The 18,564-nt window shown below is 32.2% G+C and overlaps 1 protein-coding gene across 1 annotated transcript; it reads right to left on the bottom strand.

The window, feature by feature from the left end:
* Positions 1–3,628: 3,628 nt before the first annotated feature.
* Positions 3,629–9,814, bottom strand: LOC130802806 (probable inactive histone-lysine N-methyltransferase SUVR1). Its single transcript, XM_057666894.1, has 6 exons — positions 9,659–9,814; positions 9,529–9,588; positions 9,346–9,441; positions 9,136–9,261; positions 8,730–8,952; positions 3,629–4,924 (listed from the first exon to the last, which is right to left on the bottom strand). Exons 2-6 carry the CDS (start codon positions 9,553–9,555, stop codon positions 4,734–4,736), a joined length of 663 nt encoding a protein of 220 aa, XP_057522877.1. The 5' UTR covers positions 9,556–9,588; positions 9,659–9,814; the 3' UTR covers positions 3,629–4,733.
* Positions 9,815–18,564: the final 8,750 nt, after the last annotated feature.

Raw genomic sequence — 18,564 nt, 5'->3', positions numbered from 1 at the left:
AAATAACTTAAGTCCAAAATATGTTGAATTAAGTTTGACATAAAATAACTTAAGTTAATTGTCTTTATAAGAAAAGGTTAAATTTAGATTAAATTTAAATGTTTATTTTAATAAGTAATTACATATAATTACACGTCTTATTACTCGTTATTTTGAATAAATAATTTGCTTGATAAACAAGTTAATACTAATTGTAGGCTTTCTTATAAGTATGGAGTTGTTTTTAACCCACCTAAAAATAGGAAGAATAATTCAAGTTAAGCTAAAACTTAGGAACTTTATGTAGCTTATGTTTTTCCGTTGTGTTTATTTGCATTATTAAATTTTAAATGCTTTGCATGAGTATTAAAGTGTGGCAGCATATCAAAGAAATGAAAGAGCTAAAAAATCGTATCAAAAAACGTGTATTGAACAAGTCTAAAGTAGAGCGTTGATTTTACTTGTTGCTCAAGGTATTGAAGACTAATTCAGATTGACCAAATTGGCGAAATAATAGGATGAAGTTACCTTGGTTTGCAAGACTATGTTGAGGCGTAACATATATATAAGAAGCTTCATTCAAGGATTAAGATATTGCAACACTACTCACAAATTAGCTTTCTACTTACTTTAAGATTTAATAGGACTATTGGATTGAATAGGAGGGAGTAAAATAATACTCAATTAAAAAATTATAATACAAAATAATATAATAATAAAAATATTAAAAAGTAATTTTAAATGAAATAAATTACATTTGATTAAATTAATAAATTAAAATAAATAATTAATTCAATTAAATAAAATAAATTATAAATAAAAAAATCAAAAAAAGAAATATCAAGTGTAACGCAAAAACTTGGAAGAGACAGTCTCATATTAAGACCATTCATATGGTCCCGGCCAAATGCAAAAAATTGAAAAATAAAAATGATTGGTCTTGCAAAATTTAAAGAATAAAATTTCAATTTTGATCTTAATGGTATCAATTTTAACTTAAAATAAACCTTAAATAGATCAATTAAAATAAAAAAATTCAATTTTGACTTAAAAGTGATTCGTTTTGATGTTAAGCAAATCAACTTTCTACTAAATATTGTCCTTTTTCCCAATGTCAAAAGGGAGGTGATAAAATTACTTTATTCTATGGATAAATTTAATACAACAAATAAATGGTCATTAACACTATCAATAATATTGTTAAAATATTGCATGGTACAAGTATTCTTATTCGATGCAATATGATGACTCTAATGGAACATAAAAATACTTGTACTCTTTAATCATCGATCAATGATAGTGATATTGCTCTTCCCCAATAGTTTCAGTTCATAATAGACTTGGAAATAAAGTTGTAGATGTAGTGTTTGCTTACCTTGAATTGAAGGCGGAAGTAGTGTCAATCTCGAGCATGGTTATTAGAATCCCGATCTTGATCTCTGATTCTATGATCCTACAAACCATAAATAGGCGACCATCAAATCACAGGTTGGATCTTAATGTTAGTAGATTCGTACGATCCTACTTAACTTAAAAATTTAGGTGGTTGAATCATAAGTCATAACACGATTCTAAGATCCAACGATTTGATACTAAAAGGGTAGTTTCAATCGTAAAATGTTTTCATATAATCCAAGCTTCACTTATGCATAAATATATACTTCAATTTAAAAATGATTATTAAAAGTATCATCTGTTGAAATTTAATAAATAAAGTCAAATACGATTTTTTTTACTCATGTTTGCCAATTGATTCAATAAATGCTCTTGAAAATGATGTAAAGTTCATGGCTGCTTTTGTATAAAAATTTTCAATTTTGATCTAAAATGATCAACTCAGACTAATCAGTTATGATCAATTATAACTTATAAAAACAATCAATTTTAACTTTAAAGATATCAATTATGACCTTAAATAGATCAAATACTGAGGGCATATTGAGAAAAATTATAATTGGGTTATCTGTCTCAAGTTGAGATCGTCGCTCCTAAGCGCGGTTGCACGTGTAAAGCCTAGCACATCAAATTTTTTCTTGCAAAAATTGTATGTAACAGGTCAAACTTTAGCCCGTTAAAGTTCATTTGGTTGAATTTCAACAATTATATCTGTTAGGACAAACTTTAAGGTTAATTTTCATCCAATAGGCTTTTACCTGTTGGTAACATGAAAATAAGCTCACTTTTACATGACTTTACGCGTAAAGGCTATATGCATGGGTGTACACGTGACAAGAGGTCATGGGTTCGAATCTCAACCATCCTTATTTAAGTGGAATATTTGGCACTTATGCGCATCCACACTTATAGTCCAATAGGTTCTCGTGTGAAGACGCGTGTTAGAGTATATAACATATCCCTGTTTTTCCTATTCTAACAAATATGGTACGATTTTTCATGTGCTTCTCACTGCCACTTTACCTTTTACTCCTAACTTTTAAGGGGTCGCTTGGATTGAGAGTAAATATTTAACGGGTAAATAAAAGTCAAACTAAAACAAAGTTAGTTAGATAGATAATTAAAGGAATTTGATTCTTAGAGAGGTGGATGAATTAATTAAAAGATAACGAAAAATAGAGAAAAATAACAATTAGTTCACTTATTTTGAGGTATGAATTTACCCTGGGGAGGGAAGGGTATTCTTTACCTCCAAATGAGGGAAATCAACCTCTTTTTTTATTCATTTTTTTATAATTTACTTTCATTCTATCTCTATCACAATTACTTCAATAACTTCATTTGCATCTCTAAATACCTTTGTTACATTAGTTTGACTTTTTTATCCCTTAATTATTTACTTCCAATCCAAGCGACCCCTAAGAGGTACTCTTGCCAAATTGCTTCGATTTATTCAATTGCTACAGGTACAGTTTGTTCAGTTGATTCGATCAAGTCTAAAGCTTGTTGCCTGTAGACTACGTAGGTGAAGACGAGGATGGCTGGAGATAATGGCAGCCCAGGTACGAGTTTGTCATCGCTTAGGGTTGGCAAATGATTTTACCCAATTCTTAAACATCGTCACCCTTTTTATTTTATCGCCACCCCCTTCCAAATGAAATTACGAATTTACCCCTGATTTTTAAAAAAATACAATTTTGCCACTCTGTACAAATTTCTTAATAATAATAATAATAATAATAATAATAATAATAATAATAATAATAATAATAATATCAATAACAACAATAATAATAATAATTAACTTTTTTATATTCTTCAAAAAAAATATAAATAATAATAATAATAATAATAATAATAATAATAATAATAATAATAATAATAATAATAAAATTAATAATTATTATTCAAAAAGAAAAAAAAAATTGAATCGCCCAGAATCAGGGGTCCAATCGCCCGATTCTGGGCGATTCAATTTTTTTCTTTTTGAATAATAATTATTAATTTTATATTTTATTATTATTATTATTATTATTATTATTATTATTATTGTTATTATTATTAATTTTATTTATATTCTTTTTGAAGAATATAAAAAAGTTAATTATTATTATTATTGTTGTTAATGATATTATTATTATTATTATTATTATTATTATAAATAAGAAATTTGTAGGGAGTGACAATTTTGTAATTTTTTAAAAATCAGGAGCAATTTCGTAATTTCATTTGAAGGAAGCGATAAAATGAAAAGGGTGGCGATATTTAGTAACTCCCTTTTTTAATTACTTCTAATTAACTTTTTTTCAATTTCCTTACTTAAAATTTTAAACAATTTGAATTAAAAAACAAAATTATTTGATGTTTAGGTTCCAAGTAAAAAAAGTCGGCCGGATCAAAACTAATTTTAAAGTTCGTTCCAACGGATGTAATTGTTAAAGTTCAACCTATTAAACTTTAACAGGCTAAAGTTTAACTGATAGATGCAAGTTGTCCAATTTTCTTATATAAACTTTTTTATACTCAATAGATGCTTTCAAAAACGGGATTCTATAAGAGTACCTTTCAGCGATCACATATCTACTCCCTATGGGGTAGGCGACTCTTCGGAGCCGTAATCGACTGACTCAGAAAGCCAAGTGGTCATGCCAATGCTTGGCCTCCTATGCTACGTCTCAGTAGTTTAGAGACGAATTGACACCTGGTGAGAAGGTGGGTTTTCGCTTGTGACATGACACTCGCCTAATAGGGCCAATAAGCCCAAAACCGGTAGTAAGTTTCTAGCACCCACCCCAACAGAGAATGGATTCAGGTGGGTATGTGAAAGGTGTGGTAAACATCCTTTCACATATTTACTCCATGTGGTGTAAGCGGCTCTTCTGGGCCAATCGGCTGACTTTGAAAGCCAGGTGGTTATGCCAATCCTTGGCTCCCTATGCTATGCCTCAGTAGTTTAGGGACGGATTAACGTCTAGTGAGAGGATGGGTTGTCGATTATGACGGGACACTAAATCTGAGGGCCAGTAAGCCCAAAATCGATAGTGAGTTTATGTCATATGCCTTTTTATATTTTATGCCATTTTATAGCTAGTGATTTTATTTTCAATGCTAGACATTTGCCCCAATAAATATCGTCAGAATCAACACCATATAAGCATGTAGTGAAAACATAAATGTGGATTTTCTGAGAATGTTCTAGTTGTGAAAATTCTCACCTTCAAGCTCTTCAATACATCGTCCTAAATTTAATTTGTTAGTGCATGTCCTAATCTTCTAGTACGAGACCTAAACAGTTCTCTATTCTCCAAGTCCAAATGCAGTAAGCTAAAAGCATACCAAAGAAATTAGCAATGTACAAGTTAGCTTGCAGTCCTTTGATGCATCATCATCCATGGATCATCTGGCTTCATATCCCACCCAGATTTTCGCTTTCGTAGTCTCTGTCCAGTAATCCAACTCCGAACTGGTGAAGGCTCCAATAGAACATAGTCTTCTTCATCCTTCGGCCCAAGCCAACCAAGACAAAGTTTATGTTTCTTAGGTCTACTACCTGGTATTTTATTTGCCAATAAAATGGTATCAGTCATGTAACAGGTTATAAATTCAAGCTATCAAACTAATGCAGACATGTCAACAGAAATATGTCCTAGAAAAGTTTTAAGCAATCAACATTTCTTTATAAAACCAATGTAGACTTGTACTTTAACAGACCATTTGGTTAGTTGTACTAAATAGTGGTAATAGGAATAATATATATAGTGTAAAATTTCATCAAAAGTTCCATGTCATTCCCATGGTAATAAAACTTTGATCACAAAAAAGTTTTTTTGTTTACAAATTTTCATTATCACCTAATACCACCTCTTCCAATGGTAATGCATTGAAATGAAAATTATCAAGAAAATGAGATACTAAAACTAGAGAAGCATGACCATTAAAAAGGTAAGAGGGCATTGTCTTTATCATATGAAGTCTTTATTTTGTATTTACTGAATTATTTGTTTAGAATATTCATTATGGATTTCATTCTGTAGAAGTAGGTGGAAAATTTTTTTGTTAATAAAGAGGGCATTGTCAATTGAGCCTTAGTTTGATTGGCAAGGAATATTTTTTAATTCAATATAGATGACATTATATTCATACTTACACTAATGTTCTGTTAATCATAAAATGGGACAACCGTTGAGGAAAGGTTCAAAGCAGTTTACAGCCTCCACGAAAATGTCATATATCGGAATTTCAACCATCAGATCATGCTGAATGTTGGTCAGCTTGTTGGGGACACATAGAGCCTTGTTTTGAACATGCAAATTTGACTCAATAATCTCAATTTGTTCAATGTACTGAATTTTGTGAATTACATGAGCTCATAATACTATAAGACTCTTGGTGAAAGTACTATTTCTATTAGCACCAAGACTTCTAAGTTTTAACCGATTTCAACCTCTAACTTCATAGAAATTAAGTGCAAAAGTAATTTTAAGTAAATATAACTAGCACAAGGAATTGAAAATACATTTGAAAAAGCCCCTTAGCTTGCTACACTAATACTCTTAGACAAGCTTTGCTAAAATCACTAGCCCAATCCACAACTAGGTTATGTTTCAATCGGGTGAACTAGTTTACACCGTTAACCAAAACGGAAAACATGATTTGATCAAAAAAATAGCACTGATTTTTGGGCCAGAAACAACAAAAATACAATTTGGTTAAGGGTGTAAACTAAATTTTGTGCAACTCTAAGTGAAGGTGTTGATCAAAGTCCTAAAGTTCAAGAATTCTGCAAGAAGTAAGAAATTTCAAGTTAATAAGAGAATCAAATATGGGTCTTAATGCATCATTGCATTGAAGAACATTACATGAAAGAATCCAATGGAATCTTAAGTTGTACATCAAAGTTTTTCTTGATGATAGTCCTACGACTAATTTCTGTTACAAAGAGGAGGATTACCACCCTCTTAATCAACCATCAAGCAAGGAAATGAGGGTGAAATGCAAGTGGATGGCATGGTAAATACAAGCAATCAAGATAAGATATACAAGCATCAATACAAGGAGATGAAAACCAGTAATTCAAGGCTTCCTTGAAGAGCACTTGGGTGGTTACATGGTTTTCCAAAACTCGGCTATTTAAGATTCAAATAAAGTAGTAAGAACAGTTGAATTTACTTAAAGACTAGTGGATTAAATTTTTCTAAAGATATTATTAAATGTACCCTTTATTTGGATCATTTTAGTGAGTTAATCTTTTTCCCTAAGGTAAGTTGGAGTTACTTAGAAAGTTTGTAGTAGCATTTAATGAGAGTCATCGGTTGGAAGTTAAGTTAGATGAAGAGTAAAGGAGTTAGATGTGTAAGCTTATTAGTAAGTCTATATCTCCTATAAATAAAGTTGTAATTCACCCTCCTAAGGTCGTGTTTTTGGATGAACTGAATAAGTGTTTCTTTGTTAGATATTTAGAGCAAACTTAGTTAATCACACCAAATAAACATGATAAGATGTCCCTCAAACTACACAACATTATAAATAACATAAGGTTGGTCTTCGACTTAAGCTTGGGCAAGGGTCAAAGATCTATGATTAAAACCCCCTCCCAATGCTGATATAATATAAAGAAAAAAAAAACATACACGAAAGATAAGATTAGCAAGTCTAAAAGAATGTTGGGGATCAATATCGAATACCATATAAGAACATGAATGCACTCTAGGGGAATCAACTATGAGATAGAAAAGTGGAGCATCTTATACTCTAGAATGCTCAAGTCAAAACTCGATCATCACAGAACATTACTATTTCACATGCAAAATCTCTAGTCTTGCATAAGAGCGCTTATAAATATACACTTGAATTGCAAAATGTTGATCTAATGTATCAACATCAAGTGCACTAACCATAAAAGATAATCAATTCTGAACTTCAACTTATCAAAAACAGATCAAATTAGGAAACTTAAGAATGAAACCAGGGAAACTCTAGGAGCTACAGCAAGAAGGCTTAGTTAATCACACCGATTTCCAATCAGACCACATTCACTTTCCTTCATTTTCTCTAGAGATCCATCAAGATCATTATAAACCTTTATCTCATCAACACACCTTTATTGAACTACGTCATGGAGGCTTCAACCTATTAATCTTCTTCCCTTGTTCATGAGAATTGTATGAATGTTTTCCTACTATATTATTTTTAGCTTAATTTTACTATCTCTAGAACCACAACCCTAATATCCCATTATAGACATTGAAGTAAGTGAGAATTGATGCTAATCATCCAAAAACGAGATATTTCATCTAATATCTAATAATTGGAAAAAAACACCACTTTTGTTGGACATACCAATACCATCGGGGGTTTAAAGGCAAGAGCACTGTCATGAAGGGCTAGGAGGGGGTAATATAAGAATTGCAATAAATAATACTGAGCAATTAGTTAAGCTTGGAGAATAAAATGTAGAGATATTTAGTATAAATAGAGAGGAAGGGAAGGGAAGGGAAGGGAATTAGGCATTCATTCAAGTAATAGTTTTAAGTGGAGTTTAATACTCATTGGGAGAGAAAAAGCCTCTCGAATGCTTGTATACTATACTTTGTAATCGTTCTTTGTTTACATTTAATCTTTCGTTATACATTTACATTTTACATATAAATTGATACATTCATATACATTTCTCTTTTGTCATTAGTAAAATCCGTCCTATGGCTAAGTCAATCCATGACATGACATGCCTCAGAGCACCTTTGAAGCTTAGGATGTGTTTGGATGGAAGGAAATGGAGAAAAAGGAAAGGGAGAGATTTGAAACGAGGAAGAATTTCTTGTTTGGATAGCAAAATAGAAGGGAAGGAATTTGGAGGGGAGGAAATTGGAAGGATTTGATGAATACTTTTTGTTAAACATCCAATCTCTCCAAAATTGGAAAGATTTGAAGAGATAACTCCCATCTCCCTTCCTTTCCCTTCTATTCCCTCCTATTCAAACAAGAGTTATTTCCCTTTATTTCTCTTCCCTTTCTTTCTCTTCCTTCTCCCCTTCCCCCTTTCTTTACTCTCCAAAATTATTATCCAAACATAGTGTTAAAATGCTTTTTCATGTTTAGCGCAAAAGATAATTATTTGATGCGAACACCTCTCATGTATGTTTTCTCTTTTCTTCTTTTTTTTATTTATCGCCTTGTTTTTTATAGAATTTTTCTTGGGTATTTTTGGGACTTTCAATTTATTTTTCACCGGATTTTGAGGCGCCTGACGCCCAAAAGCTCTTGCGGTGCCTAGAGCCTAATCTTTATGGACTATTAGAAACATACAAAACATAACCAATCTAACATTGTTTCAATAGTATAGACAAGCCCCTCACCTTCATGTGGTGCTCCAGCTAGTAATGGCTCAGCTTGTGATGCTTCAGCATGTAATAACTCAACTGGTGATGTCTTAAATTGTGATAATCCAGCTTGTGACGGCTCAGCTTGTGATGCTTCAATTCGTAATTTCTCAGCTTGTGATGCTTCAACTCGTAATGGCTCAGCTGGTGATGGCTTAGTTTCCTCAATACATTGATGTCTACTGTCAAATGGCGAATCCTTCAAAACATACAAAATCCAGAAACAGACATGATTTAGACTACTCTTACTACAAGTCTATAATATGATGAAACCAAAAGAATTCCTTTTTTCGTTTTAAAATTACAACCAAAAAGAACTCTAAAACAATAAATATTATGAATTTGATGTAAAAATCTAAGCATATACAAGAAACAATAATACCCTAATACTGCGGCTAGATACGGGCTCCTCTACTTCAGATTGAACCCCGTCCTCATCCTCCAGTAAAGAATCAATGAGCACTTTGTAAGCAGAATCCTCGATGAAAACCCATCCACCATCATACAGCTGCAATCACCAACACGAAAAAATTAATAAATACACCTAATTTTGAAAAAAGGGAGAAAAAAGTAAGTAAGAAAGAAGACCCACTTTCAGCAAGGTATTAACTCGGCGTTTAATTTGAAGGGGAGTGAAACCCATGGGTGTAAGAGCCTCAATAGCGGCATCCATGCGCCTGAGACCCGGCTACATTTCAAGAAACAATTAAAAATTGCCATTAAAATTACAAGAAAAACACAGGGGAAAGAAATAGATGATGAAGACATAGTATACCTTGTGACGTCTTCCTGATGGTGCCATTTTATGCGGAGAAAAGAAATCGAAAATGGGTGACTGGTAAGAGGGAAGAAAACGTGAGAGGAAGAAGAAAAGGTTCGGCTACAATTTAACTGATTGATCTTACCCAACGCAAACAGAATCACACAAATGATACGAGACACTGCGTCTTTACTCATTTTCGCGGTCAAAACTAGTGTCTGCTAGTACTAATATTTACTCCTATTCCAAGAGTTTCCAAATATGGTAGGAATATTCAGAAGAAGGAAACTCGATGCACGAGGAAGAAAAGGCGAGTGGATGTGGGACCTACGGTGCTAACAATTTTAAACAATGCGCACTGGGCGTGTGAGTGTCGATCAACTATGTCGTTGCTTAACCTAAGGTTAGGGCTGAACACGGTCCGGTCTGGTCTGGTTTGACAGAAAAATCAGACCAGATCAGAAATACCGGTCTGGAAATTTTTCAGACCAGACCGGACTAGATCAGACCGTTCTAGAACGGTCTGGTTTGGTCTGGTCTACGTTTTTTATTTTTTTTTTAAATTTTTATTGAGTCAGAATCTAAGATAAACGATAATCTGTAAACAAATTACATCATCAAATCCGAAACATTATAAATTTTCAATAGTTAAGTACATCACTAATTTTATAATATAGAACATAAAGTAAATTCATAGTAGTCACTAGTCAGCACTTAGCAATAGCGACTTCATCTATGAATATGCATCATTGCATCAAGGAACATCAATAACTGAAGGAGCCAAATTGATCTTCGATAACTCTATACAATAAAAAAAACATCAAAAAATATGATTTTATAAAATAAACATAATACTAATCATGATATGAAAGATCACATACCGTTCTCTAGTTGTACTATATCCTCGAAGCACTCCTCAACTTTTAGAGAAGAAGCACGAAGCCAATCTTGACAAGAAATAAGAGCTTCTGCCATCTTTGGACTTAATGAACTTCGAAATGAATCTAGAACTCGACCTCCAGTGCTAAAGGCACTTTCCGATGCAACTGTGGATACAGGAATGGCTAGCACATCACGAGCTACAAGAGAAAGAATGGGAAACCTTGAAGTATTGTTTTTCCACCATGTCAAAATATCAAAGCCATCTCCATCTTCTTCTGTAACCTCATCTAAATACTTGTCCACCTCTGTTTTAGTCAACTCCCCATCCTCACGAGACTCTTTGAGTTTTTTAAACTTAGATCTCATAAGTCCTTTTTTCGGAAGACCAGGTTCTACATCTTTGCTAGAATTTGAAGCACCATCACTTTGGTTCGTTGTTGCGGATGTGGAATGAAAGCCTTTGTATTCATTATATAAATCATAAAGGGCATTCTTTACCCGCATACAAACAACAGAAGCATCATTATCTTTTGTGTACATTTGTCTTATCCCGAATTCCACAGTTTCCCATTTATATCTAGGATCAAGTACAGCAGCAACATATAGCATAACATTTAGTTTTTTAGGATCCCCCCAATACTTATCACACTTCTCTTTCATTCTTTGTGCCATATCCTTAAACTCATAATTAGGACTTTCACACCATTCTTTTAGCAAACAATCAGCATCAGTTATATCATCAAAACAACCATTACAAGTAACAAATTGTGAACCAGACACACGCAAAGTTAAATTATAAAACACTTCTAATAATTGAACTAAGCTCTTCACTTGGTCCCAATCATCAGTAGTAGGCTTTCCTAAACCATTCCCATAATCATGGGGATCTAGAAGATGCTCATGAAAATTTGGATCTTCCCCATCATACCTCTCAAATGCCAATATAAACTTCAAAGCAATGCTTAACATCAAATAAGTTGAGTTCCACCGTGTGACCACATCAAGAGACAACATGTTTTTTGATGGAATCTTCTCATCCGAAACACACTTATAAAACTTTTCAATTCTAGATGGAGAAGATAAAATAAATTTAACAGCACCTCGAACTCCACAAACCGCATCAGTAACTAATTTAAGACCATCATTAACCACTAAGTTCATGATATGAGCAATACATCTTACATGCAAATATTCTCCATTCAACACACTAGTTCCCCACGTTTTGACTCTTGTTTTTAAATAAGCAATTGCAGTGTCATTAGAACTAGCATTGTTAACAGTAATGGTCATCACATTTTCAAGACCCCAAGCAAGCAGACATTTCTCAATTGCCTTCCCAATGGCCTGACCTTTATGACTTGATATTGGACAAAAGTTTAAGATTCTTTTATTTAACTTCCAATCATTATCAAACCCTAAAACTGATAAATTCCAATCAAATTCCAATCAAACAATTTAACATTACGAGATTCATTCAACATTCAACTGAAAATTAAGCAATCCATTCGTCCATAACCAATTTAAACAAAAGTTGAAGGAAGATTGGAGAATTTAAACAAAAACTGATAAATTTAAACATTCAAGTATTCAACTGAAAGTTGAGATTCTTCATTCTTCGAATTTAAACAATTTAACATTCAACATATCAAACGAGTAATACCAACATATTAACATTCAACATTCAACATAATTAACAATTTAACATTCAGAATTTCATTCAACATTCAGAATTCCAATCAAACCCTAAAACTGATAAATTCCAATCAAACAATTTAACATTACGAGATTCATTCAACATTCAACTGAAAATTAAGCAATCCATTCGTCCATAACTAATTTAAACAAAATTTGAAGGAAGATTGGAGAATTTAAACAAAAACTGATAAATTTAAACATTCAAGTATTCAACTGAAAGTTGAGATTCTTCATTCTTTGAATTTAAACAATTTAACATTCAACATATCAAACGAGATTCTAAGAATGAAGATTCTACACTTACATTACGAGATTCTACACTAGATTCCGTGGTGACTGCTGAGATTGGAGAATGAAGATTGGAGGAGGAGCGTTGAAGCCTCGAAGAAGCACAGAAGCACTATCGACTGTCGATGGGTTGAAGGCTTGAAGCTCGAAGATTTGAAGCCTCGAAGGAGGGCCGGAGGCGAGGAATTAGAGAGGAGGCGAGGAATCAGAGAGAAGGCAAGGAAGGGAAGAGAATTCACGACTCACGATTTTGGAAAAGGAGATGGAAGCAGCCAGCAGGAGTTCACTCACGAGTAGTTTCCCTAAATTAATCCCCTAATATTTGATTTTAATACGGTTTTCCGGTCCGGTTTGGTTTGAAAATTTTAAAACCGGGACCGGACCGTAAACCATTTTAAAAAAAAAAACTGGACCAGACCATTTAAACCGTAGACCAGACCAAATATTTAAATTACGGTTTGGTTCGGTTTGGTTTACGGTTTAGACCAAACCATGTTCAGCCCTACCTAAGGTTAATTAAAACAACTAGTCTCTTGAGAGATTGTTTTTTTAGAGACGGTCTTCAAGTCCAAGCCTTTGATGCTGATTTCATTAATAACATAAAAAAAAAACTTAAACAACATTTAACCTCAGCAGCCAGCAAAACTCCTTTATCACGACACTTTTCATATTCCAATGAACATTGTTAATTTCTACTCTTGAAAACCATTCATGTAATTATTGCATTAATCTTTAAAAAAGGTTCACTATCAATAAATGTCATTAACATCTCTTTTTATATTATCAGTAAAAACATCATGGATGCTTTCATGGAAAAATTCGATATTCAGCACAATCGTCTGTAAATATTGCGATATTTTTGAGAAGGAAGAAGAAAGGTTAATATTTGGTTCTTGATTTTTTTTAAATTAAACCCCCAATTATTATTTTGTTTTTTGAAATTATTTTTTATAAAAATTAATTGAAATAAAACCCCTTGTTGTTGTGAGGAGGAAGAATAACACAATGACATTGAACATGGTGATGAGAATACAATATGTATTACGTGTACTGTAAGTTGGCATTAAGTCTGGTGTAAGTAGGTATTAAGCGTGTTGTAAGTTGGCATTAAGTATGATGTAAGTTGGCATTACGTTTTATGTAAGTAGGCAGTAAGTCTGATGTAAATTGGTATGTAATAAGTGTACTGTAAGTTAGTATTAAGTCTAGTTGTAAGTAGGTATTAAGTGTGTTGTAAGCTGGCATTAAGTATGGTGTAAGTTGGCATTAATTTTGATGTAAGTAGGCAATAATTCTGATATTAATTGACATTAAGTATGATGTAATTTGGCATTAGCCTAATGTAAATTGGCATTATGTCTAATGTAAATTGGTATTAAATATGATGTAAGTAGGTATTAAGTGTACTGTAAGTTAGCATTAAATCGCAACTAAATTAACACGTAATTTCTAGCATATAACTATGATTTTCAATTATAACCACTTCAACACAATAATATATACTAAATAGTGTTGTGTGCCAAGTTTCGTGCAAAACAAACCAAGTTTGAGCTACTTTAAGCGCAAAAGTGCCAAAAACGCTTAAAAACCCTTAAAATCGTAACTTAACACGTAATGTCTAGCATATGACTATGATTTTCAATTCTAACCACTTCAACACAATAATATATACCAAATAGTGTTGTATGCCAAGTTTCGTGCAAAACAAACCAAGTTTGAGCTACTTTATACGCAAAAGTGCAAAAAACGCTTAAAAATCTTTAAAATCGCAACTTAACACGTAGTTTCTAGCATATGACTATGATTTTCAATTCCAACCACTTCAACACAATAATATATACCAAATAGTGTTGTGTGCCAAGTTTCGTGCAAAACAAACCAAGTTTGAGCTACTTTATGCGCAAAAGTACCAAAAACTCTTAAAAACTCATAAAATCGCAACTTAACACGTAATTTCTAGCATATGACTATGATTTTCAATTCTTACCATTTCTATGATTTTCAATTCTTACCATTTCAACACAATAATATATACCAAATAGTGTTGTGTGCCAAGTTTCGTGCAAAACAAACCAAGTTTGAGCTACTTTAAGCGCAAAAGTGCCAAAAACGTTTAAAAACCCTTAAAATCGTAACTTAACACGTAATTTCTAGCATATGACTATGATTTTCAATTCTAACCACTTCAACAAAATAATATATACCAAATAGTGTTGTATGCCAAGTTTCGTGCAAAACAAACCAAGTTTGAGCGCTACTTTATGCGCAAAAGTGCCAAAGACACTTAAAAACCCATAAAATCGCAACTTAACACGTAATTTCTAGCATATGACTATGATTTTCAATTCTAACCACTTCAACACAATAATATATACCAAATAGTGTTGTGTGCCAAGTTTCGTGCAAAACAAACCAAGTTTGTGCTACTTTATGCGCGAAAGTCCAAAAAAAGCTTAAAACCCATAAAATCGAATTTGTGTACCTTTAATGCTGTCCATTTTGAAAATGTGGCTCCGGATGTAGATCTTATTTGTCCATGCACTTTCTTCATTGTGCTGAAACGCATGGGAAAAGTAATACTATATACATATATATATATATATATATATATATATATATATATATATATATATATATATATATATATATATATATATATATATATATATATATATATATATAATATATATATATATATATAATATATATATATATATATATATATATATATATATATATATATATATATATATATATATATATATAACACTTAATTAAATCAAATTGGTAAAATAATTAATATTACGTACGCATTCAACAACGCTTTGAATTTTGTGTTGCGAGGCGGGCTTTGAGGTTTTTGTAATGAGTCGAAGACGTGCATAATGTTTGTTAAAGGACAAATGACCAAAAGTATCCAATGCAAACTACAAATGCAAAGTTAAAATCAACAAATTAGAGATTATGTGAACTTAAAAATCAAAAGATAAGTTCAATTTCAAAAATAAAACTTACTCTTCTACATATGGAGCCAGAATGAACGTGTGTTTAGATGCAAGGGAATTAGTCAAAGAAGTCTCAATGTATGCTCTGACGTCATCTGGAACATTTACACATTTAGTACCCGAAATCGACTTAGGACAAAACCATCCAATTTTTTATTGGAGGTTCGCAAGAATTTAGCTCCTTATATGCCTCACTAAACTCACGAATAAGAAAATTTTGTTAGTAATTCGGTTATTAAAATAATTAAACAACAATGCCTAACTTGTACGATAATGAACATCACCTCATGTAGACATGGATAAGAGCTACGTTCAACAACTCTCCTCTCAAAAATTATCTAATGTCACTAGGACCAATAATTACAAATGAGCTCTCTAAAAAGCAGAATTGTTCCTTCTGCAGGTTTAGAATGATTGGGTCCTTCTCACTTGTGCGAGATGCACAAGTGTGCAGCCATTTGCAATCTTGAGTGAGATCTTTTAGCTCCGCATCAGTCAAAATTGGAATGCGTGGCATCGACTTTGACCCAGTCAACACCTTTGCTGATGAACCGATCTCTCTCCAAGATCCCTTTTGACTCTTTTGCTATTTCTATTTATACAATTAAATTAGTGTAAGCATGCAATTAAAAAAATAAAAATAAATAAGGTACAAATGATTGTTACCATGTTTGTGAATCGGACCCAAGCATACGGCCATGTGACGAAACTACCTAGGGCGTCTGATAGTTTCTCAAGGCTCCATTCTGGCATTGGAACCGGGAGTGAGAAATCTTCAAACCCCTTTAGAATAGTTTACACAGTCACACTGATGTGGCCACTTGTAACAGGCATCGAATGCACTGTTTGACCCTCTTTGGTTGGCTGGGCCACACCATATGCAACCTCAGTTAAGTCGCCATCACTAGCAACACCTAACTGAGGCAGCAAAAGAGAACAAGGAGCCGCCTCCTGAAAATTGTGTCGTTTAGTATAATAAGCATCATAATAAAATATTAAAACACATTGCAATTTAAATTAATAAGTGCTTATATATTTAAAAACTAGTATACTTACACTATCCACTATTCATATAGTTATTCTACAGTTTTAGTTTAATTGTATTAAATGATACTATTCTTAATGTTAGATTACATCAGCCTTAATGTCAACTTATATCAAACCTAATGCCAGCTTACATCAGACCTAATAACCACTTATATCAGACTTCATCCCAATTTATCTCAGATTAAATACAACCTTATATTAAACACAATACCAACTTACAATAGATATAAAATAAACTTACATTAGACCTAATGCCAATGTACATCAGTCTTGATACCAACTTATAATATATCTAATGCCAAATTAAATCATACTAATACCAACTTATATGTTACATAGTGTCAAATTAAAACAAAAAAAAGAAAAATTCCCGCTTAAAGCATATTTAAACCCAATTTACACAAGATCTAGTGCCAATTTATATCAACTTAAAGCCAATTTATACTAAATCTAATGCCTATTTATATAATGTCAACTTACACATACAGAAAAAAAAAACGACTTAGAATAATTTAAATACCAATTTATAACAATATAATATCAAGTTACTATAAAACTAATCCCAAACTTACAACAAAATAACCATCAACTTAAAACAAACATAAACCCAATTTCACACATGTTGAATGCCAACTTATATTAGTCATAATGCCAACTTATAACATATTTAAAGCCAATTTTTAGACCTAATGTAAATTTAAACTAAGAAACATGCAACATTTATCAGATTTAATGTCAACGCCTAATAAATATAATCCCAATTTATATATATAAATGCCAACTTAGATAAGATCTATTGTCAACTTGTATGATACTCAAAATCGATTTACAATAAACAAAATACCAATAGGTCTAATGCCAATTTACACATAAACAACAATATTAGAACGAAATCAAAATTATTATGTTACATCTAATTTACTTACGATCCTTCATCTGTTTTCAACTTGACATAATACAATTTAGCCTTCTTCCGTTCAGGTTTGGGGCTTGAATCTTGATCATCAACACTGATTTTCGGGTTGAAGATGGGTCTTTTCAAATTCTGCATGGAAAATGCTAAAGTTTTTTCATCATCCATGACTTAAATCGAACAAAATAACATATTAAATGCAGTAAAACAAGAGTAACTTTCGATTATAATTAAAATAACAACTTGAAAATTAATATCAAACCAAGAAAAAAAACCTAAATGCGAATAAAAAAACAACTGAGTAAATGCACGAAATTGAGTAAAAATAACCTAAATTCTAAATACCTGTGTTAAATAAAGAAACTGAGCAAGATTTTTGATTAAAAAAAAAAGTCGCGCTGGCAAGAAGTAAACAACAATGGTGAAAATGGAGAAACTGAGAAGAAGACAATGGGTTTCTTATGAAATGGGAAAGGAAATGAAAATTACTGAATATAGAAAGTATTTATGGGTTACTGATGATTAGTAGTTGGAAAATTAAAATGGTGCATTTTACAATGAGACATTTAAAATGATGGGGGTACAGTTTCCCATCTAATTAATTGTACACATCAGATTAATATTTTTCTTTTATTTTAAGTAATTGGGTCGGCCCATCTAGGCAGTCTCTCACAGAGACCGTCTTCCATAAGAATTTGTGTAATTAAAATAATTTAAGAAATTGTGATCGGGAATTTACGTCCTTCAATAGTAATACCGCAAGTGCACGGCGTAGTGAAGTACGCTTAGCAAGTGCGAGTCGAATCCACAGGGAGTGGGGTGTATATCAAGGGATTCTCAATCGATTAGTTGGTTCAACAACATATATATAGATGTTTGTTGGTGTAATTAACTAAAATAAGAAAATAAAGACTAAAGCTAAAACAAAGCATAAAACAAGTAAAGATGCTAATTAATCAAGAACATAAGATTAAAGGCAATACAAACACATGAAATGATAATATGATGACGAAGAGGCAAAGGCTAAACTTTCTCACTAAAATAGTGTTTACTAATCTTTAACTTAAGGTCATGGATATGGGTTATGGGGAAGAATGTATCTTGGATACTAATGTTCTCTCTCAAGCAACAAAAGCTTCCTAAAACATACTCAACTACCTATTCTCATGGAGCTAAGCACATTTTAAGACATGGAACACACATTCAACATTTCCAATCAAA

Source organism: Amaranthus tricolor, chromosome 2 (assembly GCF_026212465.1).
Source record: "Amaranthus tricolor cultivar Red isolate AtriRed21 chromosome 2, ASM2621246v1, whole genome shotgun sequence".
Classification (NCBI taxonomy): domain Eukaryota; kingdom Viridiplantae; phylum Streptophyta; class Magnoliopsida; order Caryophyllales; family Amaranthaceae; genus Amaranthus; species Amaranthus tricolor.
The sequence above is the reverse complement of the archived record's forward strand: the minus strand, read 5'-3'. Positions and strand labels throughout refer to the sequence as shown.

What these genes read in the sequence shown, in the direction of transcription:
- LOC130802806 (XM_057666894.1), bottom strand. Translation starts at nt 9,555, where the DNA reads ATGGCACCATCAGGAAGACGTCACAAG. An exon ending in GAGTTAATACCTTGCTGAAA is followed by an intron (nt 9,262 to 9,345) that starts GTGGGTCTTCTT and finishes TGGTGATTGCAG; the next exon opens with CTGTATGATGGTGGATGGGT. An exon ending in TATCTAGCCGCAGTATTAGG is followed by an intron (nt 8,953 to 9,135) that starts GTATTATTGTTT and finishes TATGTTTTGAAG; the next exon opens with GATTCGCCATTTGACAGTAG.